The following is a 27533-nucleotide window of genomic DNA, read 5'->3' as shown; positions in this document are numbered from 1 at the left end:
AAGTAAATACAGAAAGAGAAAAGGAGATATAAAGCTCGAAGTGGTTGTAACGAAAGTGGTGAACAGAAGATAGAGGTAGAAGTGGAAGTGGAAGTGGTGGTGGTAGGAATAGTAGTGGTGGTAGTAGGAGCGAAGTTACTAGGAGGTGGAGGAGGAGGCCTGGGGAAGGTTTGCCAGCCGCCGGAAGAGCATCGACGGCGACGGGGGCGGGGAAGCTGTCCACCGAACGGAACGACCGCTCGGTGATACGAACAGCGAGTCGAACGGTTCCCCAAACGAATACGGATATATCGATCATTGACGATAGTTGCCGATTTTGCGCTAGGTAAGTCACTACTTCACTAACTAATAGCAAAAAATACCACTGTAAATACGAATCACTTGGAAAGTTCCAACACTCTGTACGAGAGAACGTGGTTCGAAATAATTGACAAGAATGACGTAGCGTAAGGGGTGTGTCATACCGTGCCGAGTTGGTGTAGTGTCGAGTCGAGTCGAGTCGATTGAGCGACAATGTTGAATGACTTTGTGTGCTTGTGTAGATGCATTTTTCGAATATATTTTATAATTTCGCCTGTCGTGTATCTTCTCATCAGTTGTAGTATATTGAGTAAAGGTACGTAGATAATTACTGTCAAGATACTCGCTGTCATAATTGCGCCATTGAAACCCATTACTCACCATTGCTGTATCGCCATTTGCATTGTTATACCATTGACCTTCTTTTATTTCTATATTCATGTTAAACATACAGTTCTAATGAAAAATTTAATCTTAAACGCGATTGCAATTTGCTACTACATTCTTTCACTTAACATAATGTTTCACAGCATTGCGTAAACTATGACCGGCGGGAACCATTCAGTTGAAACTAAAAACTATATTCATTGCAGGTTTTTATTTCATGAATTTAAAAGTTGATATTATTTTAGTGTTCTATATGGATGTTGTCTGTACAGTGATAAATAAGTGTGTCATTATTTGAACAGCAGGCGAGACTCAGTTTCCTTTCGTTATTCTCTACGTGTATTTAATCAATTGGTTACACTGCTCCGCCTAGTAGTGTCAGGACAAAAAAGCTCGACAAGGTGTAACCAGTGTACAAGTTGATTCTCTTTTATACTATTAAATTTACTTCTGAATGTCGCGGGCACGCACGGTTGTGTACACGAAATTGCTCGCATTTGTTTGTAGAGGATTAAATTGACATACATGTAGTGGTCATTTGGGCGTATTCACACGAATAACCGTACGCTGAGTTCGTCTCAACGTCCTTATGATCGAATTCGTAAATGGTGGGAAAATAACAATGCAACGCGGATATTCTCGTGTAGGCAAGTGTCTTAAACAAAAATCTTAAATCATCACCAATTTTACCGTGAAAAGTATTATTTAACACGTAGGTCCAATAGGTTGCTGCATAATCGTTGACGTCTTTTTTTTTTGTTACAAACTCCAGACCGCCCGCGCGCAATCTATCGTCGCTTGGAAATAAACTTGCTACTCTCGAGTTTCGATTCTATAGTAGGCACGCTCACCTGTGCGTTTGCTAGTGTGTTGATTTATCTCTTCGTCATTTTTCAACTTTTGATTGATTTAAATGCATTTCACTTGAATTTACCTGTAATTATAATTTGCTGTTCCTTTGAATCTTATTACATATTTTTGAACAGTATTACTATTCGAAATATTATTTCATTGAAAATAATGTTGTTATTAATAATGGAAAACGAATTTAAGTAAAACGTATATAATAACAAATGGTTCGTTATTTCGTTAAAAGATCTGTTCTACGAATGTACTATATTGACGTAGACTACAACGATCGTGCCTTTCATTATGCCCGGGCAAACGTAGTATCGCCCAACGAGCACCGATAGTAAGCTTTACGTTTTAAGTTATGACATCATCGCGTCGAGAAACAGCGGACGCGTCGCATTAAGTATCTCGCGCGCAATACGCGCATTCAGTTCACTATCTCGATAGTTCAATACATTATCTACGTTTTTCATCCTAATTGGCTCCTTTCCACGAAATACTAACAGGTCTCGTAACTTGTTTGACCAGTTTTTATATTTTTCTCAAAAAACACATATTTAAACAGACGTATAAATTTAATAATTATTCTTATGAAATATACGAGAAAGCGAAAAATTGATATCGTCATGATACAGATAAATGTTAGCAAGGTAATGTCGATTAACCGTGAATGGCTAGAATTCAATTGGCGTTCGTTGACGAACGTTAATTGAAGGAATGACATTACTTGGTCATAATGAGTTATGTACGTACGTAAGATAAAGAAGCTGTTTAAAATAAGAAATCTTTTTAGGTTTTTTCTTTCCGCTAATTAAATATTCAGATAAAATAATATAAAATAATTTAATAAACATTTATATCTTTTATCTGTCACATACTAATCAATAAAATTTAATGTAAAAATTAACCAAGTTAGGATACATATAATACAAGAGAAAAATCATATTAATATTTAAAATATATAATAATGTAAATATGGATAGAACTTTGTAATAACGATTGCTATTGTTATATCATATATACTGTTTATGATTAATCTTGAAAGTAAATTTTATTGTTAAACGTATGAGAAATAAAATTTATATTATTATATATCTCAAATATTGGTATAACAATATAACAATTTGCTTATTATAAAATAACACAATGACTTTAATATTAAACAACGTGCATTATTCGATCAATAACTTAAACTGCAGTACTTTTTATTTGTTTCAACGTAGCATATAGTTACAGAATTTTGTTCATATTTTAAAATAGGTAGTATTAGTTTTTAAAAATGTAGAAGTAATAAATTATAATTACGTTTACTGAAATTAAAAAGAACTGAGGAAATTGTTGAATAAAATCCTTTTCTCCACCATTGTGTGTACGATAACGTTTGGAACGAAATCGATAAAGTGAGCGGTAAAAAAGCAATTGAATAGAAAATCGCTCTAGACATGGTGGCAAACGTATTTCGTATGAGCAGTAAAAGAATTTGTAGAACGATCTCTGCAATTTGCCTGTTTAGAGTAGAATTTGCGGAAGTTGAGAATTTGGGTTAAGCATACGCTTCCGAATTATCAAGAGCCGTTAAACAAGGTTATTAGCGATACTCTAGTGTATGGTGCTTGACACATCTAACGATGAACAGATGCAATACAAAATATATTTATTTTCTTACTGTACGAACTAATTTAAACAATAATATACCAAAGCAACATTTTCTGTTCTTTAGAATTGTATTATAAATTCGTATTATAGAAACAGTTCGTGTTATTCAGTGCTCAGATTTTTCTGTGTTTTCTGAGCAATCATTGGTTGCATAAGCATAAAAAAAATAAAGCACACATTAAATATGTAATCTTCAACAACATTAGTTCTATATGTCCGTATTACATTTCTTTTATTAACCAAATATTCTTAGAAGTCTGATGACACTTATAAGTATTATTCTTGTCACAATTATGCTCCAATGGTTTTAAGATGTATCTATTTTTAGCATACGTGTTATTTTAAACAGACTTGAAATATCAGAAATAAAGATGGCGGCAAAAAATCAAGAGGACATAATCCAGAATATAAGAGATTAAATATTTTATTTTTGATAGTAGAATGGCAGGATGTAGATACATTTATTGTCGTAGTATATTTAAAGACTGAATAAAAAGAGATACGGAAAATATAAAATGAAAGATAGCGTTAAGATAGGGGGATTAGGATACGACCATAGGGGAAGACGATGGAAACACGTGATATAAATAAACGTAGTAAGAATTTGAAAAAAGGAAACTACGATTTCAGTCGCACTAAGGATTCTTGTAATTTGCCCCTACCATCTACGCGTTCGACGCACCTTACTCTACTTGACTGTTACTCGGAAGTTTATTGATCGTTTGCTGTCTCCTGTCGCTTTTCTTGTGTTCATTGGTTTCTACATTCGAAATGAGCAGAGAAACGCCTGAAAATTATCTTTCCTATAGATAACGAAGTATGATATACCCCTTATGTCAGAATCAAAAGAATACTGAAAGATAATGTATTAAATCAGTTAAATCAGTTCTATTTAACTAGAAAGATAAGAATTATATCTAATCTAATCGAGAAACGAGTCCCTTATTTTTCCTTTTAATTTTTAAAAATACATTAAAACATATTAATAGTTATTAATAATGATGTAAAACATTTTGTTTTAGTCGGTGTTCAACGGCAGGGGAGGACGGCGGAGGAGGCGGCGGTGGCGGTGGTGGCGGAGGAGGTGGTGGAGGTGGTGGTGGAGACGACGATACTAGTAATAGGGGCAGTGTCGTATCTAGTGCTAGTGTCAGTGCTTGTGATATTGGTACAGTTTATATCTGCGGGAAACAAAACAAACAACGAGAGAAAAAGATATAATTTCGGAACAAAGGACAGTAATTAAGCAAGAATGGCAGACACAAGTCAGCAACAACCGTTGACTGAACCACATACGAATGGGGTAATGGACGGTTTGACAGAAGAAGAGAAGAATAAAATGCGGCCTGCAGACATCGATGCGGTAAGATTTCGAAAAAAATTTGTTAAGCAATAAAAGAATTTTTGTGGTATCTTGTACTTACTTTTTGTGCTACGTGTAACGTTTTCGATACATATTGCGCTTTTTAGCCATCTCTTTGGGATTTCTAGGCATATATGAAATAGTCCACTATCAGACGGTGTATGTGACTTAAATGAGAAATCGCACAACAGTGTTGCATATCTAAGATATATTTTTAAATTATATTTTCCATTACATTTTTGCGTAGGATATGAGGGAGATGGAAAGAAGGAAGAGAGTTGAAATGATGATGAATTCTCGACTTTTTCGCGAAGAATTAGAACGCATTATTGAGACACAAATGAAAGATGGTGCTGGACCATCAGGTCTACTACAGCAAATCTCTGATATGATGGGTGCACAAGGTGCTCGGTTTAATGCAAATGTTTTTAAAAGTAAGTTCATTAAATACCAGTTATTCAATTGTGTTTTATCAAATGCTTATCTAACTAATTCTCTTACAGCTTCTAATTGTGTATTACCTATCAACGATATACGCGGTGTCGAAAGTATGGGTTATGCAAAGGGAGAGAAACTATTGCGCTGCAAATTGGCAGCAGTATTTAGACTGCTTGATCTCTATGGTTGGACTCAAGGTGTTGGTGGACAAATTACAGCACGCTTAAATCAAGATCAAGAACACTTTTTAGTTAATCCGTATGGTCTGTTGTATCACGAAGTTACTGCTTCAAGCTTGATTAAAGTTGATATGCAAGGAACGGTCGTGGAACAGGGGACAACCAATTTTGGTGTTCATGTGGCAGGGTTTCAATTGCATTCAACGATCCACGCTGCTAGACCTGATATAAAATGCATTGTTCATATTACCACTCCGTCCGTTACTGCTGTGAGTAAAGAAATGCATATTTTATTCTGTTTTTACATTTTGCGTCTCTGTTAATTATATATTTCCTCAGATCTCGTCATTAAAGTGCGGATTACTGCCAATTGGACAAGAAAGTATAGTAATAGGAGAGGTAAGCACGCATCAGTATGTAGGTGGATTTTTTGAACCAGAAGAAAAAGAGAAGATAGCAAGAAATCTTGGACCGATGAATAAAGTTATGCTTTTAACAAATCGCGGTGCTCTCTGCTGCGGAGAAACTGTCGAAGAAGCTTTCTTCAATGTTTACAATATGGTCCTAGCTTGCGAGACCCAGTTAAAACTAATGCCTGCTGGTTTGGATAATTTAAATCTTATTTCCGAAGAGTCTAAGAAAGCTATATTCGAAGCCTCGAGAAAACCACCCACACCGCAACAAACGGCTCAAATCACCGAAACCACTGCTCTTGCTGAGAAACTCGAAAAGCGTTGGCGAATTGGTGGAACTGAATTTGAGGCACTTATGCGAATGCTCGATAATGCAGTAAGTATATAGACCTTCCGTTGCTTTACCTCAATCCTTCTGTTTTTTCTTTCATTCCGGAACGTTGCATCGTTCTCGCTTATTACTGATTCTGTAATAGCTAACAAGTTATTGGGTCATTCGCAGGGTTTCCGAACTGGCTATATATACAGAAATCCACTAGTAAAAGGAGAACCTCCGCGGCCTCGAAACGATGTAGAAGTACCACCGGCAGTCTCGTCTTTGGGATATTTACTCGAAGAAGAAGAACTTTATAAACAGGGGTAAATATATTTGTTACATAAAGGTGCTTCACAATTATTGAAGATAACTTATCACGTTCCCACTTTTTTATAGGCTCTGGAAAGGTGGCCGTAAAGGCACGGATAGGTCACGTTGGTTAAATTCGCCCAATGTATACCAAAAGGTCGAAATACTTGAAACAGGAACTCCTGATCCGAAGAAAATTACAAAGGTAGAAGTCATCACTTTTGAGAACAAAACTGAATAGATGTAACGGCGTGCTTCTAAAATAAATGATAAATAAAAAAGAAAAATAATAGAAGAAAGTAAAAAATAGTGTATGGAAAGGAAGACGAAATTTGCGCAAGAATTAGACGATCTTGCATAATATTATTAAAAAAAAATACTATTAAGACAATGTCAAGATTTGCATTTATATTAAGATTGGTATTTTACATGCACATGTTGTTACATTTATAATCTTCTATAAAGTTATTTGTCGAAACGTAATTATCATCGTTAATTGTAAGAAAAGAGATCGTACAAGTTTTCAAAAATATTGCTTAATTCCTTTGAGTTAAGAAAACAAATTAATCATATTTCATGTTGTCCATTATTCTCTTTCAATATACTTTATTGCATACATTTAAGACATGGCGAAAGAGAAAAGATCTCATATGGAAAGTAACTGAAAGTAAAAGTTCATGATTATTCTGAACATTGAATCCTCCTGATCAATTATATTACATTTATTCGTTGTTTATAATCTCCGTAGTGATATTTGCGTACCTTCGATACATTCCAATTTATAATATTATAATAGAAAATACACTGTGAAGAAATTCATGTGAAAAGAAAGAAAAGAGAGAGGGAAAAGGGAATACAATCTAATACATCTAATAAATTCCCAACGATCTACTTATGATTAATATAAAATGTAGTTCTAAATAAATGTTGCTATAATATTGTGTATCTTTCGGTGGATTGACTAAAGTTATAATGGGACTTTATCGCGCCTCTCTCTTGTAGCTTATTAATATATAAATAAATATATGTCTACTGTTTATCGTGTATAGGTAATTTTTCGAAAAAAGATAGAACCCTTCTCTTTACTTTACAACGGCATGGCAGCATGTATAAAATGAAGAAAAAAATAGAAAGAATTTTATTGAAGTGTGTTATGAATCTATGTTTCAATGATCGATTCGATGAACAAATAATAGCCTTATTCTCGAGCATTTTGTCGAGTTTATGGCATTTTAACTCTGTTGTATGAGCATCGAATTTAAGATAGTCATATGATGCGCATGGATATCATTATTTGACTGATTCACATTCGAAACTGTGTATGAATGTGTGCCTGTTAAAATCGTGTCGTCGAAGGGATGGATATTCAACTCTTCGTCCCACTGCATTTACAAAACCAGATCGATCGACCCTAGATCAGAGGGAGGTAGATATGAAACATTCGAAGAATATTCGCTGTTAATGACAGTAGTATATATAGGCGTAAATAGACGTAGACGTAATTTTTTTAATGCTGTAAGGAGATAAGATCGTAGGTAAATTAATCGAAAAATGTGTACTTGAATTTGGCAAATGAACAGTCTAAAATGTTGCAACATTAATAATGTTACGCATTCAAATTGATTGAAATGATAACGAGACGACATCACCAGCAAAGCAGGCACACATAACATACGCAGACAATGCGAAAATAGGTATCTCATAATGCTGTGTTGGATGTCGAATTATCGATAAGGGTCGACTAACGTTCTGGTTTTGTGTGCAGTGGGTATCAGACGGATCTCCGACGCATAGCAGTACACCGGTGAAGATCGACAGTGCCCTTCAATTTGTACCGAAAAATACCAATCCAAAGGAATTTAAACAATTACAACAACAGGTAAGTAACATGAAATTGCATTGATTCAGTTTACGTTCACTTCTTAAAATATTTCAATGAAATAATATATAAATATTTTGTATTTGCAAACTGAATAAACCCTTGGAGCTGTGCTTTTTTGTTTAGATAAAGGATTACCGTAGGGCAGATAAGATATCAGCTGGACCACAATCCCACATATTAGAAGGAGTTACATGGGAAGAAGCCAAAAAAATGCAGGTGATGTGACACATTTTAAAGTAATAACTCGAAATTAAAATTATAATAATTTATTAATTTACTATCTTATTAAATTATACATCCTATTTTTTGATAAAATATATATTGATGAGAACATTCATTCGCTTATGAAAGGATGCCACTATTAGCGGAACAGGAGAACAAGTAGTGTTGGTAGGGGCAGCCAGTAAAGGTATCATTCAAAGAGGGTTTCAACACAACGCAATGGTTTACAAGACACCGTATGCCAAAAATCCTTTCGATGCTGTTACCGATCAAGAACTTGATCAGTATAAGAGAGAAGTTGAACGCAAACAAAAAGGAGATATCTGTAAGCAAAATAGCATATAAACTTGCCCTCAATTGAAAATTTACATAGTGAGTAAATGTAATTTTGGTTTGATCTTTTCTTGTTTTACAGATGATGAATCGCAATCAGAATCGGAAGCATTGTCATCATTCAATGTTAGTCGGGCAACACACGAATCAAGCACTGCCAAAAGTCCAATTCAATCGCCGGTATCTGTAACTTCGGAAACAGAAGAAGAGAGCAGAGATGGTAAGTAATAACAAATTCTCATATGTTTTTTGTATTTTATTGTTATCTCAGAACTGAAAAATAAATCGATCAATGCATCGTGTCTCAATTACTTTCAGAACCCCGAGTTCTACGGATAGAAACGAAACAAGTGCCTGCACCAAGTCAACCTGAAGTTGTATTGAGCGACGGTAAGCTATTTTTTTACAATTTTTAGCTTCCAGAGCTTATGCACTTTAAATCGATCATTTTCATAGAGGCGGAGATATTTTGAAAATGATCGAAGAAACGTGCAGTATGCATGTTCAATATAATATATGGGCAGTCTTGTGTCGTATTACATTTTCTTTTTTAAGTCTTATTCCTCCTGTCTTCTATGTGTTTCATAATATTGCATTTTTAAATGAAATTTCGTATAATTAATGATAACGATCGCAAGGCTTGTTCCATAAGCACGAAGGTGTTGCAATTTATCATTACATTTTTTCCCTACCTTAATTTGTCACCTTTATTTATGATCACTAACGCTTGCACCTTGCATGGATGTACTTACATTCGCATAAACATTTTGCATATTTATGTTTGGTACAGGAATATAAGTGTTATTTCCTCTATATTCTTTCCCTTTTTTTAATTTTTGTCCTAGATTGCATGTTAACTACCTTGCATCGCATTAATAAATAATATTCTGTTCTCATTATAATTTCTTCCTTGAATTACGAATTATAGTAAATGTAATTTATAAAAGCTGTGTGCACAACTCGAGTATGGTAATGACTGACACGATTTTTAAGAAATCAATTTGTCCCGGGATATACTCGGACCAATTTGTTTGATTTGTTTGATGTTACAGTTGAAAGATTTTAAGATATTATACTTTTCATTTTATCAGCTGTTGCGAATACAAGAAATTTCTCAGATACGCAGGTGTGAGCATCCGTGATCATAATAAATATCTTCTGAGAAAGAAGATAAACGAAAGGAGCAAATATTAAAATACGATTGTGGTGTAATGGGACACTATGGTTGCAGATCTTGGTTCACCGAGCAGGTTCTGCATTCAATGCAAAAACAAATGTGAGAACAAGATTGAAAATGATGCCTGCGTTATTAATAAACACCGTCATTGTCCAGTTGCTGAACTATATCGATACGAACCACGTTTAGAAATTGTCCGAGGTGACATAATCGCAGAGCGGTTAGTAACTAAGTTAATCGACTACCGTCCTTGTCCTCCAGTTATATTAACTGGTGAGCAAGTAAATTGCTTGGGTGACACGAAATACAATGGTCTTGAACAAGTTCCAAATTCGGTTTACTTTGAAGACAAAAAAACACAAGAAGAATCGACCAAGAAAAGAAAATCTAAAGTTCGTAGATCATTGGAAATGAAAAATAACGTAAATTCATTGAATGTTCCGTCTTCTAACGAAAAAATGAAAGAAAAAGATAGAAATGATAAAACGAATTTGAAGTCGATCGATACAAGCTCTATGGAACAGATTACCGAAATAGTAAGCTGTATTGATTCAAACATACCACCAACGAAAACAAGATTAATCGCTTTATCTTCTCCTGAACTTAAAGTCTCAAAGAAATATAGTTTAGATCCGTCCGATATGAGTTTAATATACAGTTTGACACCATGTATAAATTCAGAAAATGATCACGAAAATATCGATAAAATGATGATAGACAAATCGTCGAAGTTATCAACATTTACGTCTGAACCCAATAATAACTTGGAGCAGGATTGCTTTTTGCAATCAAACGAGGAGAAAAGTCCCAAAAACGAACAACAACAATGGGAAAAAAAGGACTGCATAGACGATAAAACTGATAATTATATTTGGTTCAATTCGTTATCCGACAGTGAAAAGTGTGAGCTTTCTAACGATAATAAGACAATAAATAACGATGTATGTTTTGATAATGGACAAGTTGAAATTCGTTCGAACGAAGGATCTGATATGTTGGAACTATTCACCGACACGACTTTAGAATTGCTGGAAACTACCGGTGAATATTTTCGAAATGACATAAGCAATATAGCGAATGAAATTATCGCAGAACTTAATGGAAATGACACGTATGTGATCATTTACTGTCTAGTAAATGAAATTTTTCAAAAAGTTTATGATACTCTCTCGAGTATAGAGTTAAATGATCGATCTAGTTCGCCGTTATCAACCATTTCTTGGCAATTCTCAACTCCAAAATTATGTTTGAACGTAAAAGATAATAAACACACGCCGAAAGAAATCGAAAAGACTCAGACCAATCAAACTACGCCTGTTATCGTTATACATGAAGTTATTCACCATGTGATCGATGCATGCGATGAAATTAAAAAAGCAAAAACCTATGCAAATATAGAGCTGAGAGAAAAAGGGAACAATGATACTGTTAACAATGACGAAGAAAACATCGGGCAGCAGAAGGATTTGACAACGACGGTAAACAGTGACAAATTAAAAAAAGCATCTGATCGAAACACACAAGTTGCACCGACTGTTACCGCTTTTGAAAATCTGGTTTTACACGAGAAGAATGATCAGTCTCCTGAAACAACAGCAGAAGCAGATGACATGATGGAAGCAGCAATTTTCGAATTTCATACACTAGTGAAGGCGAAGCCAACAAATACTGATAAAAAGGAATTTGAACTGAACTTCCGAATAGAGAGAAATTTTGATGTTGAGAGCAGTGTTGAAAATAAAAAATCGCATAGGCAAAATATGGAAGAAGTTGAGTCCGGTCTATCTGAAAGTCTAGAGAAACTCGCTGAGATAGATTGGAATATAAATTCAGATGTTGGAAATAAAAAATCTCATAAAAAAGATAAGGAAAAAGTTGAACTCAGTCTACCTGAAAGTTTAGAGAAGCTTGCTGAGAAGGGTTGGAATATAGATTCGGATAATTTACCTGAAATTGATACAAGGGAAGAAGAAGTAGCAAAACTATCAGAGACTTCTAAGGCTGTAGAGTTGAAAGAAAAAGAAGACAGTAATACTAGTAACAATGAAAAAGAGGAAATCGGGCAGCGGGTGGATAATTTGACAACAATGATAAACAGTGATGAATCAAAAAGATCTGATCGAAGTATGGGAATTACATCGATTTCTTTTGAGAATTTGGCTTTAGACGAGGAGAATAATCAATCTGTTGAAACAGAAGCAGACGCAATTTTCGAGTTTCGTACAATAGTGAAAGCGAAGCCAATAAATACTGATAAAGAAGCAGTTGAATTGAACTTCCGAATAGAGAGAAGTTTAGATGTCGAGAGCAGTGTTGAAAATAAAACATCGCATAGACAAAATAAGGAAGAAGTTGAGCCTGGTCTATCTGAAAGTTTAGAAAAACTCGTTGAAATGGATTGCAATGTAGGTTCGTATGATCTGTTCGAAATTGAGAAAGGAAGAAAAGAACCAATGACACTATCAGAGACTACTGAAGCTGTAGAAGCGTGCGTTGATTGTATTTATTGTATGAATTCCTGTCCTATGGATTACAATCAAGAATATTCTCCGTTATCAACCATAGGTGAAGAAGAATCAGACGAGAAGATTGTGGATTTACACGCAGAAATTGGAGGAAAACGACTTAATGATACTTATACATTTTGTGATTCCGAAAAAATCGTAAATGACAAAGAATTATCTAGTCATAACTTAGAAAATAACAATAACGCATTCCTTTAAAATGATCTCATCAAACGATCAAACATCGTCCTTTTCAGAAATTCATCTCCTCAAAGATGTAACACTTGCTTTAGTGGAGTTTCTTTAAGTTAATAACTTGAGAAAACCAATAGTAGAACCATCATCGTAGAATTTAGTTCCTAGGATTATTTAAAAAATACTTTTTCAAATATCCACAAAAATATTCCTTTTCTGTTGCTACAAACCAAAGAAATTTTTTTATTTATCAAAGGTATAAAACGATATGTTAATTTGTATTCTATTTCTACACAGTGCTCGTTTTGTTTATTGTTTGTATCTAGTGTTTGCAATTGTATTATGCACATTGTTCGTGTCCTGATATTGCATACTTTGTTTTTTTAGTTTTTCTTTCTTTTCTTATTTATTTTTTCTTTTATTTGTATCGAGTACATGTTTTGTATGCGAAACATATTAAGATTATGAAATAAATAATTTTCCTAAAAGTAACAAGATACAGAGATCAAAACAAATCATTTTAATATCCATTTTAACATCTTTATCAGTTGTTATAATGTGACTGCATATTCGAAACGCTTGAAGAGCAAACAAGAATTATACTTTGGTTTTCGTTTTCGAGGTAAGCGTGAGTATTTGTAAACATAGATTTTACATGATATTATGCTTCCCTTCTTTATCATTTATATACAAAATTTGTAGACAACGTGTAATATTTCTCACCTTATTGTTTCAGGGGAAAATACCGTAAACGGCGATCACTCTGATGCGCATCACAGTACATTTTCTCAAAGTAGTAAAGAGGTTTGTTTCTTACGTCATCTTAACTTAAATATTATCATTATCCTCGAGTTTTATCACAAATGTGCAATAATATCTTATATAACTTCAACCTTTATCATGCTATATTGTCGATTAATAGAACTTGAAAAATGCAAAAATAAAAGGGAGCGATGAATTATCGAAAGAAAAGCTCGAGGATTCTCAAAGTATATATGCGATAACGAAATATATATCGCATATATACACACAGTCACAAGATTGGAACATACCTTTTATCATGCATTAAATCTTTATTATAACAATTTAAAGATCGGTGTCACATTTTGCATATAAGGATGTTTCGTAAAATGATAAAGCTACACATTTTTGTCTTTTACTATTTCTAACGAATCTATGTCGCATCGTTTTTTATACATGAAAGAATTAGTCGTGATTATCTTTTATCTTAAACTAATCGTAAATTTTTACGAATCTTTATATCACAATCTCATCTTTAATTTATCGAACGAATCTTAAGAATCATACACAAATGCTGCTTCGTCATTAACTGCGATATAATGCTAGGAATAAGCTAGTACGCCAATAGTGTTCGCTTGCATGAATCTAAGAATGACCGATTTTTATGGATCCAATAAAGATCATGCAAAACGCTAAGGGGCGAAGGAAAAGAAAATGGGACACACGTGCGCGTGTATTTATACATATATGTATGTACAATACTATGGAAACATTTTAGACCATCTACGACGATGATCTCATAATTGCAGGTAATATTTAGGAAATATTTCCATACCATACAGTGTTATATGATATTTTGAAAGTCATAGTGGTGTAAGTCAAGATTTTGAGAAGTTGAATTTTTTTAAATTATCATTTATTATTTTTTATAATTAATTAAACTGTAACTTCATTTTCTGCCACAGTACGTTTTCATGGCGTGCAAAAATATAATCAATACTGTATAATAATAAACATAGAATACTGTTTTGTGTAATCAGTGGTCTGACTTATACCACTATGATTCAAATAAAGACAAACCTTCAGATATTCTCTACAGTGAGTACAAATTGATATAGAATTGTTTGCCGTAATGTATATATATGCAATTATAATTATAATTATGTATTTCGAATCGTAAAAGTAACCGGCTCCAAACTTCAACTTATAGCTAGTAAACTTTTACTTGCAAAGGTTAGGTTTCTTCGAATTCGAATTATGAGGGTAAAATAACATGCCTAGTCATATGACAAATAATTCGAACTATAATAAGTTTATATTTCAATATGTAAAGATTTTCATAGCGGATTCATACTACAGAATAAAGTTATAGAAATTCGAATTAGACAATTCGAACTGACAATTCGTGAATTAAATTCTTGAAAGTAATAACAGAGTTCGAACAACATCAAGTATCGTTATACTCGTTCATAAAAATGAAATACTTCCTTTTTTATAGATGGTTTAACATTTTTGCATAGTACTGTACATATATATATACATATATTGATAAAACGATACATAATGGGAGAAAAGATTCGAGGAAGAAAGAGCAGGCGCGCGCGCGCGTGTGCGAGCTTGTAGGGAGAAAGAAGGAAAAGGCGAATTGGCTACTTGCATGTGCATGCAGAAAGGTTTATGGTTACGGTTGGGACCTTCCGTGTTAAGGGTTCCGTGTCGCAGGATGTGAGCGTTAGCGAGGAGTCGCCGAAAAAGGAAAAGAAGAAGAAGAAAGGCCTTAGGACACCATCTTTCCTAAAGAAGAAGAAAGAGAAGAAGAAGCCAGTCGAGGCGTAGGTAGTCCTAACTTTGGTACGTATGTACAAAATACACAATATTGGAATTGGTATCTTTATCCGTATCCACCTCATTCATTATTCTCGATTATACATGCGTTAATCTTTCTTTTCTCCTTTTTTTTTTTTCCAATTATTGATTCTAACCAGTTGACTTTGCGTAGATCAATGTCGCATTTTTAGCAGATATTTGTTTAAAAGGTTATGTTATGATTGATGACGGGAATAAAATTGTCACTTCACACGAATCTTCCACTTATCTTCTTGCTAATTGGAATAGTTATACCGCGACTTACATCAAATTTTTTGTATCCAGGAAATACTAATCGTAAGAAGAAGTTCAAAGAAGAAAGGTAGGATAGAAATTTCTGCGTGAGAATATGTCTTCCTTCTCTTTCTTAATTTTCATTATTATTATTGTTATTACTATTATAGAGTAGAAGAGCTATTGATGCTAATGTAATTCGCATAGTTGCAGCAATCTTAGATTTCGTATCCTATAGTCGCCAGTTAGAATCATGATTGCTATGATGGTGTTTATACGGTCACACGTTATTATTCGGGATTGCGTGTAACTCATTTTTTGTTCACTAGTCTCTGAAAATCATACTGTTTAATCAATGTCTGTTTCGATATGCATCACGAGTATAAATAATGGAAACAAGTTGTTGTTGGATCGTACTTTATAAAAGGTTTCCCCTTCGATTTTTTATTTCCAGACACTGCCACGAGCAAAAGCTTATCGCAAATAAAAGAACTATTACCGAATGAGGATTAAGCCGCGAGACAGAGAAGAGTCGAAGATCGCAAAGCGAGTTAAAAAAAATGCATATACCGGAGACGAATGAAAATAGAAAATAGGAAATAGAACATAGAAAATTTAAAATTGAAATAACCGTGCAACAATCACAGCATCTTTCCAGGACTCAAGACTGCCATCGCATTACGTCTACGTACGATAAGAAACTATATTGTACTGTTAATGTTTTTACGTTTTTAATTTGTTAAAGCGTCGCGCTGAACTATTTAATCCGCTATTTAATTTTGCCTCCCCAGCCCCGTTTGTGTAATGCAATAAAACGAAACAAACGAAATACGTCTCTGATTGACAAGAAAATATGTGGGATAACTCCTCATCGTGTTATAATTTTCATCTTCAATTTCTTTATTCCAAATATGCCTTATCCCTTCTTGTGCCGCCTCTATTTAAGCTATTGTATGTAAGTACGTTATGTGTCACATTTACATACTATTTTTCAATCTTCTCTTTTTATGATACATCATTATACTTTACAATATCAATTTATTAACTATATATGTTAAGATAAAAAATATCTGTTCCTGACAAGATTTCTCGGCAGTAGAAGTTTTAAAAAAGATGAGGAAAAGCGCGAAAATCAGAGTTAAGTGGTGAAACGAGAAAATTAGCGAATAATAGACCAAAGGACTAAAGGTATGAGAAAAATAAGTATTCAGTATTCGTCGGCATTATCTGTTTCTACGTCAACCGAATCTAGCCCAACCTCTTCGTAATCCTTCTCAAGAGCTGCAAGATCCTCACGAGCTTCGGAAAACTCACCCTCTTCCATGCCTTCTCCAACGTACCAATGAACAAAAGCTCTTTTAGCGTACATAAGGTCGAATTTATGATCAAGACGAGCCCAAGCTTCAGCAATAGCTGTTGTATTAGATAACATACAAACAGCGCGTTGAACTTTAGCTAGATCTCCACCTGGTACAGCTGTTGGTGGCTGATAATTTATACCAACTTTGAATCCTGTCGGGCACCAATCGACAAACTGTATCGTTCGTTTCGTTTTAATAATAGCGATTGCAGCATTTACGTCCTTTGGAACCACGTCTCCTCTGTACAACATGCAACAAGCCATATATTTTCCGTGCCTGGGATCGCATTTGACCATTTGATTCGCTGGCTCGAAGCATGCGTTGGTGATTTCCGCGACCGAGAGTTGCTCGTGATGTGCTTTTTCGGCGGATATTACAGGAGCATACGTAACTAAAGGGAAGTGGATTCTTGGATAAGGAACTAAATTCGTTTGAAACTCGGTTAAGTCTACGTTTAAAGCACCATCAAATCGCAACGAAGCTGTTATGGAAGAAACAATCTGTCCGATTAACCGATTAAGATTAGTGTAAGTTGGTCTCTCGATATCCAGATTACGTTGACAGATATCGTAGATCGCTTCGTTATCGACCATAAAAGCGCAGTCTGAATGCTCGAGAGTCGTATGAGTGGTAAGAATGGAATTGTATGGTTCAACAACTGCCGTGGAAATTCTCGGAGCTGGATATATCGCAAATTCTAATTTAGATTTCTTTCCGTAGTCAACAGAAAGACGCTCCATTAATAGGGAAGCAAATCCTGATCCAGTACCACCACCGAACGAATGAAAGATAAGAAATCCCTGTAATCCGGTACATTGATCCGCTAATTTACGAATTCGATCGATAACCAGGTCGACAATTTCTTTACCAATTGTATAATGACCACGAGCATAATTATTTGCTGCATCTTCCTTGCCAGTGATCAATTGTTCTGGATGGAAAAGATGCTTGTACGTCCCAGTTCGAACCTCGTCTACAAACGCATAAACAATATCGTCACTGTTTCTGAATATCAAATTTTTAATGATCTAATGACTCCTTTTTTCTCTTACCAACTACTGTAGGTTCCAAATCAACAAATACTGCTCTGGGCACATGTTTTCCGGAGCTGGTTTCACTGAAGAAAGTGCTAAAGCTATCATCGCCAACAAACTTATCTGATGGCATTTGTCCATCCGGTTGTATTCCATGTTCCAAACAATAAAGTTCCCAACAAGCGTTCCCAATTTGAACGCCAGCTTGACCGACATGAATAGATATACACTCACGCTGAAACGTAAAAATTTTTTCTATAATGATCTTTTTCTTCAACCCTTGCTCTTATCGTATATACAATTGCCCTTTTGAATTCAAAATATCGAATCATCACTTCTTTTCCAAAGAAAATTAGAATACAGGAAATTAATTTTTACATCGTTTAATAATAAACAGAATGTTATTCAGACTAATAGTGTATTAATGATTTATTATTTAGTTGAATTTTTTATTTCATCTTTTTCTTTCTGTTACTTTGACTACAGTAGTCACTTTGGACCGAATTGTGAATTTTTCTTACCATTTTAATTACGTAGAAATATAAAACTTTATTAAACACAGAATTTTTTGCTGACGAATAACACGTTTACACAGAAGATGGGTGCCGCTTCTTTGAACGATTGAAACTTAATGATGCAACACAAGAACGGTCGTCGGCCTCTTATATCCTCCACTTCGAATCATCTCGAAATGTACTCAAGTTAATTGCAAGTATTCATCGGAAAAGCTATTTTCCTATTTTGGTACTTTTCATAATTAACTGTGTTTAAACTTGGTACTAAACTGTGAATTTTTGTTTCATCAAAGTATCGTTTTTAGATTTAAGAGTAACAGAGTGAATATAAAAAGTTATATTTGACAAGTCCGCTCTCAGTTACGTCGCACTTAAGATTAAATCTAATAAACGAATATAAATAGCATATCTTAGCTAAAACTAGCTTTTGCTAGCCAAGTCGTAACTAGCCAATTGAACGAAAAGTTCGTGATGCACATTCTTGTGGTCTATTTTTGTTCACATACATATGTATATCTTTGACACTTGCAATTCGATCATTATGTACATATAGTACATATAAAAATACATATGTATTTTGTCATTATATTCGCAATATACGGAATATCTTTATAATCTTAAATTTTCTTATTTTTCACATATAAAAAATGTATAAACTATCAATTCGTGTTTAAAAAATTTTCTTTATTTTTGTCTTTTTGTTATTGACCCTTCACTTTCTACAACATATCCTCATGCAAATTTGTAATATTTTAAGTTCATATTAATGAATTAATGATTAAATATCAATAACTGATACATACAAATAATATGTATTATTTCTTAGCTCTTTAAGCCGCTATGATATAATATGAACTTTATTAATTAATCAATTTTCTGAATAAGCAATTAGAATGAAAATAATTTAATTTTTCGTATTTTAAGCATGATCAATAATGATTAAATTATATTAATATTATGGATTAACTATATTATGTACGAATACAAACGTGACAATAAATGTCGATGAGTCGTCAGCTATAAAGTACATCACGAAGCATAACACTGTTTTTTGCTGTACATACTAAGAGATCATTTACACCACAAGATACTATTGCTATATTATAACTGAAGATCTTATCTACTATTATTCTGTGAATGATATGAGCATATCAAATATAGATATTATATAGTTATGTAGCATAATACTACAACTGTGTTAGACATAACCTAATATGATTCAATTTATGTAAACATAACCTCTTCATTCTATCAATTATATATTCGATATAAAAACGTTCGTGCATATATGAATATGTCCATTCGACAGCCTTTATCACGTTATTATTAAGTTAATTATAAATAATTAAGTAATACGAAGTATGGGACGTAGTCGTACACCTTCACCAGGAAGAAGAAGAGATCGGTCTCGAGATCGTGATCGAGAACGCGAACGAGATAGAGATCGAAGAAGAAGACGTTCTCGTGAAAGAAGAAGAAGGTATTTTCCTATATTTTTCTATTAGACTTAAATGATATAAAGATTGCATGAATTTCAAATAATCCTAGGTCCGTTGAACGAGATCGAGTAAAGTCGAGGGATAGAGAAAGAGATCGTGATCGTGAACGGGACAGACATAGACGTTCGTATAGCAGATCTAGATCAAGAGAAAGGGACAGACCTAAACCCAAATTAAAACCCACAACAGAACGTCCTGTGATTACAGGTATGTAAATCTAATATTAGTAAAGCCCGATATAAATTATAAAATAACTGACTGTTTTAAATGAATATCTTGCAGAGGCTGATCTTCAAGGAAAAACACCAGAGGAACAAGAAATGATGAGAATAATGGGCTTTTGTGGTTTTGACACTACTAAAGGCAAAAAAGTTGAAGGGAATGATGTAGGAGCCGTACATGTTATTCTTAAACGAAAGTATAGACAATACATGAACAGAAAAGGAGGATTCAATAGACCATTGGATTTTGTAGCATAAAAATTATAAATGTGATGATTCCATAAAATTCTTTACCATTGATAGAGATTCCTTAACCTGTGCAAGTTCTATTGTTTTCATAAATCTAATCAGAATAATAAGACATATAAATAGTACAAAAAATAGTTTATACAAATGAAAATATAAGTAGACAAAACAAGTGATATAAGTTGACAAAGATAGATCCGTAAAATTTTTCATTTTAAAATTTATTAAACAATTTTTATATAAAAATATTTAAAATACAAGCTTTTTTATAATAAGACAGTATTAAATATTAATAATGTTTCAATCATCCACCCTGAGTCGTTTGCTTTGAGATGTATCATCATCACTATTGCTGTCACAATCATTCATATTTGATGTTTCACTCTCAGGGTTTTCTGGAGCTTGTGTATTGAGCTATAAAGTTTAGACATATTCTAGAATTATTACAGTACAGACAATCTTGTGAAAAATAATGTATAATGCAATATCTTTTCTTTTACTTACTAAACTGACATCCATTCCCTCAAGTCCTTCTATCAGTTGTGGATTTTTAATTCTAAAATCTCTCGTTATACTTCGTTTCAAGTAATTTTCTAGCGGTATCTAGATTTATGCGAGTTAAAAATTGTGAATATAAAGAGGAACGAAGAATAAAATATTTAATACTTGTGTTTTATACTTACGCCCGTTCTTTTGCCAAGTAGTAATATTTCTTTGTTAAATTGCTCGATTTCATATACTACACGAGGTATTACTTTGGTTTCTTTTAAAATTTTATTCCTTTGTGCGTATGAATCGGATTTTGATTTTAATTTATTTTGATTTTCCTTCAGAAGATATTTTGTAATAAAATAAAATAATGAATAATGATACTGATGACATTGATTTTTATTTATAATGTATGAAAAATTCGAATTCGACATACCTCTACATATGTTACCAAATTATAGAAAGCAGATTTTAATGATTTTCCAGCTATTTGTACCACCTGAATGAATCTATAACCAGTGAGATTTGTCAATTTCGGTAAACGTATAAATCATTAGTTACAAAGTGATATATGTACATGCAGCACATACTTGACTGCTTGAAACGCTGCATTCTGATCATTCGATTTAGCATAAAAGTATTTTGTAAGATTACCAAGTAAATGATACAAGTATTGCAAATTTTTGAAGGTAAAGTCAGTGGATGGACCTGGTTTGATCAATGTATTAGCTAATGTTTGAAGTGCTTGAGCAAGATAAGATAATTGTCTACATAGATTTCGTTCTTTATCTCTTAAATTGTTATTCCCTGTTAAGACAATATCATTTTTTGTGAATATTATAAAATTTTGATTTGGAATTTAAAATTTATATTTACAAGTTTCATCAATTGTGCCAGGTGCTCTAGCTATAGTGTCTTCTGCCTTTAATCGCAACAATAACCACGAAGCACTATCCAATTTTTGTTTAATGTGACCACTCAAAACATTATAAACTTGTAGTATAGTATCTTCACGTATACTTTTATATGAACCATTTGCTACTAATTCAATTGCTACCTACATTTAGGTAAGAATAACAATCAATTTAAGACATAAAAGTTTTGAATATTATGTAACAAAAATTATTGCTTACGTTATCAATGTTTCCAGCTTTTTCACATAATTCCACACAAATTTCATTCAATGTATCTCCACATACTTGACTATGTTCTTCCAAGTTCAAGAAGAATTGTATGATTGTAGAAACAATGGGGCTTCGAATATCTTCTACTTGAATAATTTCTTTTATACATTCGAGCATCTTTTTTAGTGAAAAAAGGGATTTATATAAACAAAGAAGATAATTTTCATGAAAGATATACTAACCTCTTCAGAATTGTAATCTTCAAAGTTAATCTTATATGTAAATTGTTCTATTGTTTGTAATAACAGAAGTGATACTTTCTCCCTGTCATCATTGTGCGTTTCTTCTGTAAGAAACTTCTTGAGATACGACTTCAATGAAAAAATAATTTCTTGTAATTGAGAATTGATATTTGTAGATTTTGATTCCTTCTTGGATTGTACTTCAACTTGAAACAATAAATAAAATTGTGATCTAAATTGTCGAAATAACGTAGTAAACGTAGTTAGATAAATACATACAAATTGAATTGAGAAATTTTGGTAATTCAGATGAGAGTAATGTACATATACAGCAAGAAATTTCCTTGAAACATTGTAAAGCCAATATAGTTACTTGTTCATCATTTATAAGTGCATCATCCAGATTTTGTACAAAATATTTATAAAGCAATCTAAAAATGATTTCATTATTATTATTATTATGCTTTTATTGGCATTATTATCCCATTTCAGAACTTACCTTCCAACATCAATATATGTATTTATATAGTTATGATTTTGCAATTGAGAGGTATCCTGTATAAATGATTTTGTGTGTTGCAAGAGTTGTTCACATGTTTGTAAAATATAGCAACAAAAGCTGTGGTCTCTTCTAAGTGCAACATCATTTTGAGTAGAAGACCTTCTATTTATGAATTACAATTCATTTTTAAGATAAAAATAAGCAATTTAAAACTATGGAAACATTCAGAATGGTTTAGTAATTGCAACACTCATTTCAATCATCATGGTACTTACGAAAATAAGAGCGGTAAACTTTGACGAATTACATCCAAATCCATAATAGTATTTGGTATTTTGATATTATTCGATTTAGCCGACTTTTTAGTTGTATTATTGGGATCTCTGTCCTTTTTAGATTTATTACCATCACTTTTTTTCGTTTTTGTGGATTGCTAGAAAAATTCATAGCGAATGTCATGATTTTTAATACAATAGCTAAGTAAATAAAATCCAAATACAGAAATCAAGAGCATGCGGTAAAAGAGTAGGGGATTAGTATAGGAGAGATAACCAGTAAGAAAGGAAACAATAAGGGTGTAGACTGAATGAGGAAATTGAAAAACAAGAAAAACGAAAGAGCAAAGAGAGGGGAATATCTAGCTAAGGAGGTAAAGATTTATGCAACAGATAATAGACATACATAATAGTTAAGGGTTACATGGTAGACAGTAGATAAGGGATAGTAAAATAAGGGTAGCATAAGGTTGTGTGTGTAAAGTGAGAGTACAAGACAATAAGGAGAATAATTTTGTTGTAAACTGACTTCCTCTTATGGCCATGAAGCTAAAATAAACTATATTATATAAAGAAAAATTATTCTACCTTTTTAATGAAGTCTATCAAACGTGTATATCCTTTGAACAAATTGTTAGTATCATGAGAGCTTTCCTCATTCCCCTTCGACCATTCTCCAATTTGAAACGCCATTAAAGCCTCATATATCCCAATGACCATACCAAGATTCTTTAACTTGATCTCTGACTTTGGAAAGTCTCCATGAAGTAAGTCAGTTCCATGTTCCTAAAATTATTGAGGTTTATTTTTACATTGACATATCAACTTTCTATATTGGCGTTTAAATTTTAATTACCAAATTTAAATGCTCCAATTCTGTAATTGCCATTTTCCTGCACAGTGATTTCAAAATATCATGTAATTTTTCAAGAGTACGTGAATTTTTTACAACTGTATTAATATATGTCTTTTGTAATGTAAATATCAATTGAGCAATAGGTTCTTGTAATACTATTTCCACTCCATGGACATCTGTACACAATTCCAATTTTACAGGTGGCAAGGCACTATCATCTGTATGAAGATATAGATTCAAATGTGAAAGGAGCATGTCTACTAGAATTTCTGTTATTTCGGGATTTTTGGTCACAGTACCATACAGGCCTAAAAACGTAATGGAGATTAAGAAAATGGCAATATCAAACAACAAATTGTTGGTCATTCAAACAAATCTTCCATACCTTCGTACAGGTGTAATCTGGTTTCATACTCATAAGTAAAGGTCTTTTTTAATATATCCGATATTTCATAATATAAAGTTTTATCGCAGTCTGTCACCGATTTTCCTCGTTGCGAATTATACTCCAAAGTTACCTAGATTCAGTGATAAAAATTGTAGAATTTTTTTCATAAAGATAAGTGGAAGTAGTTTCTTTCCATTTTTATTTATGATCTTTATGTATACCTGAGTTAATGTTGATCTAGAACTAGTGCTCATTGAATCATTAAATTGACTAAGTCTAAAGCTAAGTTGAGAATGCACATTTGTATATTTTAACATTTCAAGATACCCTGTCACAGCTGTTTGTCGTTTTAATGCACCTTTCCTGTAAAGAGCTTTTCTCAAAGTCAATAAAAGGTTTTCTCGTATATTTGGTGAAACACGCGCTAATGGCAAAATAGCATATAAAACTTGATTAGCAACTGTAGGGTGTAAAAATAACAATCGTTCGAGGATAGTTATAATCCAGACTTGATGATCCAAAACAACTATTGACAATTCGCGGCACATATACTTTAAACAGTCTAGAAAACATTTGTTTTAAGTAGGATTAAAGAATAGAGTCACATTTGGTGCAATTCTCTGATAATATTATTGCCCTTTTACCTGTGTAGTGTGTTGTCGGCATACCACCTGCTACTATTTTATTAATCAACTCTTGTAACACAATAGGAACTGTCTCGTGACGTTTCTTAATTATTTCTCGTATTATTTCGGATCCAATACGCCACATAGCTGTTGCATTATTTTTGGATTTTTGATCAGCATTCATTAACGTAAAAGCTAAATTTGTAAGTCCCCTTAGTACTAAATGACGATCTTTATTGCTGCAAAATTAAAATTAGACAGTAAAATAAAGCGTATATGTGAAAAAAGAAATATTAATTGAATTGACCTGCTATCAATGACTTGTCGAATAATCCCAATTATATTACAAGGTGTAGGTAAAAGTTGTCTCATCCATGCACTGTTTTGTCGTTTTTCTTTTTCTAAGCTACTATTAACCACAGCCAGTCTTAATATCTCAAATATCTGTTAAGAATATTTTACGTCAGAATAATAAAGTAAAAATACAAATTTTTGATTTCATACTAAAAATGTTTACTACCTGATCTTCGTATATTGTAGAAACTGACATCAGTACAGAGAGCATAAAGGGTTGTAGCACGTACTCTGGGGCATGAGACACATGTTTAAGGAAACGGATAAAATCTTTCATGTTTTCATGATTTAACTGAGCAGCTTGGTACACATGATACAAAACAGTGCTCTCAATGTCTTGTACCTCTTTTAAATTTATTATATCTATAAATATTCATATAAAAACAAAAATGGCAATTAGAAACTTATGCAATGAATATACACAGATGTTAGTTACATATTTTACATACCAATATTTTCAAGACTATTACTGTCATCAGACAAACTTGTTTTTGAATAACATAGCTCAAAGTATTTGGACAAGGCATTTAAAAGCTTTCTATTATCTTGATTTGGACATAATTTTAACGTCTGATATGTGAACGAGGGTACTTGATCTAGAGGGAGATTTGGAAGAGAAGAACATAACATCCTCAAAACCTCATTACGATCTGTTTTATCTAGTACCATATCCCTTTATATGGGTAAAATTAAATAATTCTTTTATCTCTAAAATTTCATATGTGTAAGATTCAATCATATAGACACAAAAAGTCAGTTACCCAAACATTTTTGCCAAAGATGGTAAGAGATTGACGTTCCAATGATAATTACATATGGCTTTAATAATTAGCGATTTATATTCAGTGCCAGAAACTTCAGCATCTGCATGAACAATATATTTTTCATTTTCCAGTGCCTCCAGTAATGCAGGTAATAAATCCTTCCAACTGAAAAAGGAAGAAAATGGTTTGAAAAACTTTCATGCAGAAAGAAAAAGAAGAGAAGAAAATGGGAGCAAAAACAAATTGCTATACCTGCATAGCTCATTATCATTATTGCGAATATTTGTAAGACAGAAGTCAACAAGTTTGACAAGATGTTGCTTTGAATAGTTTGGCAAGTCAGAAATTATTCGGCTAACGATCGCATTTGCCTGCCCTAGAGATACGTTAGTTTCCTCCAAATTTTTTAACGTAGATTCAATCACTTTTCGTCGCTTAGTTTGACAGGCTTCAGAATTGGAAAATGCTTGCAGAAGGTTATCTAATGTATTTATTCCATTCGATTTACAAATACTGCTATGTATTAATCGCGTAAGCTAATGAAATTACATTTTAATCTTAAATATTACCACCATATACGTCAGTTATAAAGTCATAAGTTATGGTTGAAATGGAATATTTACGATTACCTGTTCCACGCTCGATTCTTGAACAAATGCGCATATTTCCGATTTATTTCCACGTTCTCTCAATTTTTCAAACCGTTGACTCATATTTCGATATTTTAGATCTATTTGTTGCTTCTACCTTTCTTATTCGGAATAAATTTAATATAATTCACGGAATTTTCAATTTCTTCGTTACCGATTGACTTCAATCTATCAAGAATGTAAGATTTCAAATCGTGTAGAATACAAACACATGTGCGCAAGTATCATATCATTCACAAGTTCGACAAAGCTTCGTATAGAGGCCGTAACTTCAGAGATGCATATCTCTGATATTTGATATTTGAAGAAAAAAAAGGCGGGAAACGTCTTTCACTCAATAATTAATCTATTGTACATGTTAATTTGAAATATTCGTAGCGTTTCTGACAATTAGTATTAACTGCTATTGTATATTTGTTTAAGATGGAAAAAGATTACATGTTTAATGTTAGCAGAGAGGAGTATTAGGAATTATAACGGCTCTAATTCAACGCGTGAAATTAACATTCATTCGCCACTGTAGCTTAAAACGTGGAATTTTGACTGTTTCGCAACTCTAATACAGATTAATTTTACTCACTAGTAACGATAATACAAAATCGCGACTTGCCTGATATGGAGCCTATCAGCCAAAAACACAAACTACTACTCAACTACTAGTCCAATTTCGTTATGAACATTCCAAATAACTTAGAAGTTTAACAATTTCATAGAAATTTATGTATGAAATGTAACAGGTTGAAAATTGTAATATACATGATTTGGGAAGTAGAAGCTGTATAAAATATTTAATTTGATTTGTAAACAGCGTTGCAATTGCCCCTTATCAAATAAACAGGATTTTCATCGAAATTATTTTCTATAAATATATCTTCTATAAAAATATACTTTGTCTGAAACATACAGAGACGAGGCGTATTTTGTAATCATGTAGTTTTATGTAAAAAAATAGAAAGGATTTTTTCTGAGGTAAACGATAGGTACATTTTTCGAAAGCGAGAACAATGACTGTTCGAATGG

General features: G+C 33.0%; 5 protein-coding genes across 10 annotated transcripts; 3 read left to right on the top strand and 2 right to left on the bottom strand.

Annotated features, from left to right (window-relative positions):
* The first annotated feature begins 342 nt into the window (after positions 1–342).
* Positions 343–4441, top strand: LOC117208926. The gene is made up of 2 exons (XM_033450454.1): positions 343–616; positions 4218–4441. The coding sequence occupies exons 1-2, from the start codon at positions 514–516 to the stop codon at positions 4439–4441; spliced, it is 327 nt and encodes a 108-aa protein (XP_033306345.1). The 5' UTR covers positions 343–513.
* LOC117208912 (protein hu-li tai shao) lies at positions 4315–16219 on the top strand. Of its 5 annotated transcripts, XR_004487794.1 has the most exons (15): positions 4351–4558; positions 4806–4992; positions 5062–5444; positions 5515–5964; positions 6091–6227; positions 6301–6418; positions 7979–8092; positions 8219–8311; positions 8447–8642; positions 8733–8870; positions 8969–9040; positions 13263–13330; positions 14975–15118; positions 15419–15455; positions 15822–16196. XR_004487794.1 is itself a non-coding variant. In XM_033450425.1 (14 exons), the coding sequence occupies exons 1-13, from the start codon at positions 4448–4450 to the stop codon at positions 15101–15103; spliced, it is 2181 nt and encodes a 726-aa protein (XP_033306316.1). In that variant the 5' UTR covers positions 4351–4447; the 3' UTR covers positions 15104–15118; positions 15822–16219. The 5 variants fall into 5 exon arrangements, 4 of the variants coding, with proteins under 4 accessions (XP_033306314.1, XP_033306316.1, XP_033306315.1 ...); XM_033450425.1 differs by lacking the exon at positions 15419–15455 and having other exon boundaries at positions 14990–15118; positions 15822–16219; XM_033450424.1 differs by lacking the exon at positions 15419–15455 and having other exon boundaries at positions 15822–16219.
* On the bottom strand, positions 15233–18827 carry LOC117208916 (tubulin alpha-1 chain-like). Its single transcript, XM_033450433.1, has 3 exons — positions 18284–18827; positions 17781–17997; positions 15233–17701 (listed from the first exon to the last, which is right to left on the bottom strand). The coding sequence occupies exons 1-3, from the start codon at positions 18284–18286 to the stop codon at positions 16575–16577; spliced, it is 1347 nt and encodes a 448-aa protein (XP_033306324.1). The 5' UTR covers positions 18287–18827; the 3' UTR covers positions 15233–16574.
* Positions 18828–19275: 448 nt separating this feature from the next.
* On the top strand, positions 19276–20306 carry LOC117208921 (U4/U6.U5 small nuclear ribonucleoprotein 27 kDa protein). The gene is made up of 3 exons (XM_033450443.1): positions 19276–19757; positions 19826–19983; positions 20059–20306. Exons 1-3 carry the CDS (start codon positions 19639–19641, stop codon positions 20253–20255), a joined length of 474 nt encoding a protein of 157 aa, XP_033306334.1. The 5' UTR covers positions 19276–19638; the 3' UTR covers positions 20256–20306.
* Positions 20307–20432: 126 nt separating this feature from the next.
* LOC117208913 (Fanconi anemia group I protein) lies at positions 20433–27046 on the bottom strand. 2 transcript variants are annotated; one of them, XM_033450428.1, is made up of 22 exons: positions 26493–27046; positions 26116–26399; positions 25861–26028; positions 25549–25772; positions 25266–25462; positions 25053–25189; positions 24764–24984; positions 24341–24681; positions 24117–24249; positions 23732–24039; positions 23464–23661; positions 22876–23033; positions 22598–22759; positions 22378–22529; positions 22099–22304; positions 21866–22033; positions 21609–21789; positions 21323–21539; positions 21169–21241; positions 20927–21070; positions 20748–20846; positions 20433–20657 (listed from the first exon to the last, which is right to left on the bottom strand). In XM_033450428.1, the coding sequence occupies exons 1-22, from the start codon at positions 26574–26576 to the stop codon at positions 20544–20546; spliced, it is 3969 nt and encodes a 1322-aa protein (XP_033306319.1). In that variant the 5' UTR covers positions 26577–27046; the 3' UTR covers positions 20433–20543. The 2 variants fall into 2 exon arrangements, with proteins under 2 accessions (XP_033306319.1, XP_033306318.1); XM_033450427.1 differs by having other exon boundaries at positions 20434–20657; positions 22598–22762; positions 26493–27044.
* Positions 27047–27533: the final 487 nt, after the last annotated feature.

This window comes from Bombus bifarius, unplaced genomic scaffold, assembly GCF_011952205.1.
Source record: "Bombus bifarius isolate JDL3187 unplaced genomic scaffold, Bbif_JDL3187 scf7180000008163, whole genome shotgun sequence".
NCBI classification, from domain to species: domain Eukaryota; kingdom Metazoa; phylum Arthropoda; class Insecta; order Hymenoptera; family Apidae; genus Bombus; species Bombus bifarius.
This window is presented reverse-complemented; position numbering and strand designations above follow the sequence as displayed.

Bases quoted from the DNA above. Each gene is read 5' to 3' on its own strand.
- LOC117208926 (XM_033450454.1), top strand. From the start codon at position 514: ATGTTGAATGACTTTGTGTGCTTGTGTAGATGCATTTTTCGAATATAT. The intron at 617-4,217 runs GTACGTAGATAA...ATTTTGTTTTAG, and splicing joins TTGTAGTATATTGAGTAAAG to TCGGTGTTCAACGGCAGGGG.
- LOC117208912 (XM_033450423.1), top strand. From the start codon at position 4,448: ATGGCAGACACAAGTCAGCAACAACCGTTGACTGAACCACATACGAAT. The intron at 6,228-6,300 runs GTAAATATATTT...ACTTTTTTATAG, and splicing joins GAAGAACTTTATAAACAGGG to GCTCTGGAAAGGTGGCCGTA. The intron at 8,643-8,732 runs GTAAGCAAAATA...CTTGTTTTACAG, and splicing joins CAAACAAAAAGGAGATATCT to ATGATGAATCGCAATCAGAA.
- LOC117208916 (XM_033450433.1), bottom strand. The intron at 17,702-17,780 runs GTAAGAGAAAAA...ATGCGTTTGTAG, and splicing joins TTTGGAACCTACAGTAGTTG to ACGAGGTTCGAACTGGGACG.
- LOC117208921 (XM_033450443.1), top strand. From the start codon at position 19,639: ATGGGACGTAGTCGTACACCTTCACCAGGAAGAAGAAGAGATCGGTCT. The intron at 19,758-19,825 runs GTATTTTCCTAT...AAATAATCCTAG, and splicing joins TCTCGTGAAAGAAGAAGAAG to GTCCGTTGAACGAGATCGAG. The intron at 19,984-20,058 runs GTATGTAAATCT...AATATCTTGCAG, and splicing joins AGAACGTCCTGTGATTACAG to AGGCTGATCTTCAAGGAAAA.
- LOC117208913 (XM_033450427.1), bottom strand. From the start codon at position 26,576: ATGAGTCAACGGTTTGAAAAATTGAGAGAACGTGGAAATAAATCGGAA. The intron at 24,250-24,340 runs GTATACATAAAG...CACTGAATCTAG, and splicing joins CTAGATCAACATTAACTCAG to GTAACTTTGGAGTATAATTC. The intron at 22,763-22,875 runs GTAAGTACCATG...ATTCATAAATAG, and splicing joins AGTTTACCGCTCTTATTTTC to AAGGTCTTCTACTCAAAATG.